General features: G+C 35.3%; 1 protein-coding gene across 1 annotated transcript in view; it reads left to right on the top strand.

Annotated features, from left to right (window-relative positions):
* The window catches only part of LOC108284379, a 100,542-nt gene that overhangs the window by 95,375 nt on the left and 1,314 nt on the right, over window positions 1-3,853 (top strand). The window contains exon 6 of the mRNA XM_037729355.1: window positions 775-878. Coding sequence (XP_037585283.1) covers window positions 775-878 — 104 coding nt within the window. The remainder of the gene's footprint in view (window positions 1-774; window positions 879-3,853) is intronic.

Genomic DNA, 3,853 nt, shown 5'->3' with positions numbered 1-3,853 from the left:
AACACCCACTAAACATTCAATTAACACTGGCATAGAAATGTGTTAAAGGGATATTAAGATTGTTTTTAATGTTATAACATTGCTGTCTGCACTATGCAAAAATATATAAAATGCTTTTAATGCTTTTTCAACAGGGAAGAAACAAAAAATGGAAACATAAATGAGTAGTCTCTCTGACATTTGCATGCCATTCAGTTTTGATTAGTTCTTTCTAAATTTAGCTCATTGGCAGGTGCACATCTTTTCCTGGCTTTGCTGGCATATCATGTTGGTTCTACAACAGTAATTTAGTTTTGGAATCACCTGTTTAATTCCTGGCCTGACCTCATTGCAATGACAAATCACACCTTCTGTGTGAAGGTTTAGAATCAACATTCAACTTGGACTTTTAAAATTCTGCTCTTGAAGAGTCTACACAGTTGATTTCTTTTGGTATCTAATGGTGTCAGAGACTATGTTTCTAGAGGCATGATTACAGGCTTGATTCAGCTTGTTATCATATCACTTCAGAATGCTGTAAGCAACACTGCTAACAAGGGTTGAAGCTGAAGTACTAATTTTACCCACAGCAGAAACTTCTTATAAAGCGAAATATAAGTTATTTGATTGCAAAATGTAAGTTATTTAAAAGCAAAAGATAAGTTAAAGTAATTTAACCTCTTAGAAAGTATCAGCAAAATGACATTTCTTAAATAAAATAAATCAGAAAGAAAAAATTACACTATGCCCTGCTTCTTCCCACCCATTAGTGACAGACCATGTTTACCTTCACAGCGCTCTTCAACCTCATACCAGTGGGACTGCGTGTTGTTGCCATCCAGGGTGTGAAAACAGGCTTGTATATAGCCATGAATGGAGAAGGTTACCTCTACCCATCAGTAAGTAATATGCCAAAGATCTTGGCCATTCATTCAATGCATGTCAAATAACAATGGCAGCAACAACAAAAAGAAAGTTCTGTGTCTATTGATTCTGCCAGTTTTTGCCTTACTATTTGATCTTTGAGAGAATGCTGTAGAAACTGTTTCATCAATGTTTAATAATATGAGTATATCTAAAGGAAGCGTAATACTGTGTCTTAAATAGGGCTTTTAGTGGATTAAAAAAAGAACAACCTAGTTTACACGTGAATCTAATCTTTTATATTTCTAGTTAGAAATGCACTTCTCTTAGAGTTTCTCCTAAAACTCTTTTTTTAAAGAAATAATATGAATTCTAAAAAAAGAAAAGAAAGCAGTGTATTTTTTAACATGAGTTTAAATTATATATTTTACTGAGAAATAACTACTTGTAATATTGAAATGTGTATTTTTTGTAAGTCTCTGTGTTTTGTGGTAATATTTATTGGAAGCTGAGCTCTTTTCAAGCCATATGGCCTCTTCTGAAATATTTTTTATTTACAACTAATTTGCACTCAGATGTGCCGCATTCATGCATGTAATGTAGTTAGAATTTATTTCTGCCACAGGTTTAAGCAATAAAAATTTAGGTAAGGGTGCTTCTTTCCATTATGCCTCGAGCAAAAATTGATAGTCTTAAATGCATTAAAATATGCTCTTACATGTCATTCTCATGTATATTCTTTAAAACTCTGTCATTGTTAAATATTACCACCAACAAAAGAAATCTATAGGTAAACATACACACATATTTTGTGTGTGTGTGTGTGTGTGTTGGTATGTGGTTGTGTGTATCTTAAACAGAAACATTCCCCAGGGGACCTCCCAGAAAATGTAATCTATTTACTTCGGTGAAATTGGGAAATCCTGTCACAGGGAAGTGAGATCTGAGCTGTGGATACCCTTCATGGTGAGCTCAAAAATGCTGGCTGTTTTTACTCTTGAGCCTTAAATCTGAGCTCCCTGAAGGGTGTTCCCACACACAGAACTGGGTCCCACATTATGCAAATTGTGTTCTCTAGAACAAGATGAATATGCAGCAGATTGCCAGCAAGATCAAGTTAGAATTCCCCATGCTCCCTTTAGAAAAAACATTAAATACAAAAAGGATCACTTTCTAGAGATGCCTTATTTTCAGATACAACTCAATCTTGTTGATTGGAAATTTGCTGTTATATTTGTTTCTTTATTTTCCTCCCAAGTCATCTTTCAGGGGCCTGAACATCATTAGATGCAGTGTCTGCTGTAGCTTCTAGTTCTGTCTTTCTGTTAATAATTGTATCGCATTGCCGTACTCTGATACATATGTTGATGATAGGAAATTGAAATGTTTATCTTTGTGCTGCTAAGGGAGTTGCTTTTTATTTTTGTTTTGGTCATAAGGTCATAAATGTATGCTATTCTTTTTTAAAGATAGGATATATCATTTTGAGTATGTGTCTTAGCCTAAAATAAAAGTACTGATTATGCTTGGTGCTAAGCCGCAGGAATAGAAACAAGAAATGCATTAACTGCCAAGTCCAGTCCCCTGCATTTTAAATAGTTTCCGTGTGTAGGAATCAGATCTCATGAAGGTCACTATGGGAGATAGCATTTGCCCAGGGTGAGTCCCGGCAACAATTTCAGGCTTATTACCGGATGCATCGTTCTCTCCTCTCCCTCATTCCTTCTGGTTCTCCAGTGGCTTGGCTTCCAAGCCTTCCCTTTGGTGGCTTTATTCTCCAGCTTACAGATGTTGGTTTTCTTCTCTTCTCATCCTTGACTCTTTGTTCTGACTCAAAGTCTGGTAAGAGACACAGTTCTCTCAGCCCCTACCCTAAGAGATCTCCTCTGCCAAGGCCAGACCCCTGTACTCCTAGTCATCTTTGGGAAGAGAGCTTAGATAAAAACCAAAAGCAATTACAACTCTGTATTAATACTTTCTAAGTAAAGTGCTCTGTTTATTTCAGCGTAAGAAAAAAGTGAACGTCAAATATTTCAGCATAAATGTTTATCTGCAAGCATTTATTTAATAATTTGTTACTGAGAGCCTACTAAAATAAAAATATAGACTACAATATAACAATTTATTGTCCTATATAATACTAGTTCTACCTATAACAGTAGTGCTGATAATTTGTTCAGTTCACCCAGCCTAGCACTGATCTAAGCACTTTACCTGTATTAGCTCATTTAATTCTCCCAATAACATTTTATAAACAAATATTATTAAAATGAGGACACTGATATACAGAGAGTTTAAGAATTTGCCCAAAGACATTCAGGTAGTAGATAGAAAAGGTAAGATTTGAGCATAGTTAGTATGATTCATTAGCTTACATTTTTAACTGTTGTATTATACTGCTTTCATGTGCCAGATATTTTTTCATAATATGGTCTGACACCTTTTCTAACAAGAAGTTACAAACACATTATGATGTAATGAAAATCTTTAGGGAATTGTTACCTAGGGAATAAACTGTATTTCAATGAAATTATTGAGAAGTATAATTTCAAACATAATCTGTTTCCTTTAAATATTTTTAAGTAAAAATTAAAATTTTAGAAAATTACATTTGTCAAGGAAAAATTTGATATTATATAAGGGATAGTAAACATTTTTGATCTTTATTGCATTTCACATTTGAGCTTTAAGTGTTTTTTGTTTGTTTGTTTTTTGAGATGGAGTCTTTCTCCGTTGCTGGTTTGGAGTGTGGTCTTGGCTTACTGCAACCTCCACCACCCAGGTTCAAGCGATCCTCCTGCCTCAGCTTCCCGAGTAGCTAGGTGGCACCCACCACCACACATGACTAATTTTTGTATTTTTAGTAGAGACGGGGTTTCGCTATGTTGGCCAGGCTGGTCTCGAACTCCTGACCTTGTGATCCACCTGCCTCGGCCTCTCAAAGTGCTGGGATTACAGGCATGAGCCACCGTGCCCGGCCTCAGCTTTAAGTTTTTTTTTTTTTTTTTTT

The sequence above is a fragment of the Cebus imitator genome, unplaced genomic scaffold (assembly GCF_001604975.1).
Source record: "Cebus imitator isolate Cc_AM_T3 unplaced genomic scaffold, Cebus_imitator-1.0 Scaffold14, whole genome shotgun sequence".
Lineage (NCBI taxonomy): Eukaryota > Metazoa > Chordata > Mammalia > Primates > Cebidae > Cebus > Cebus imitator.
This window is presented reverse-complemented; position numbering and strand designations above follow the sequence as displayed.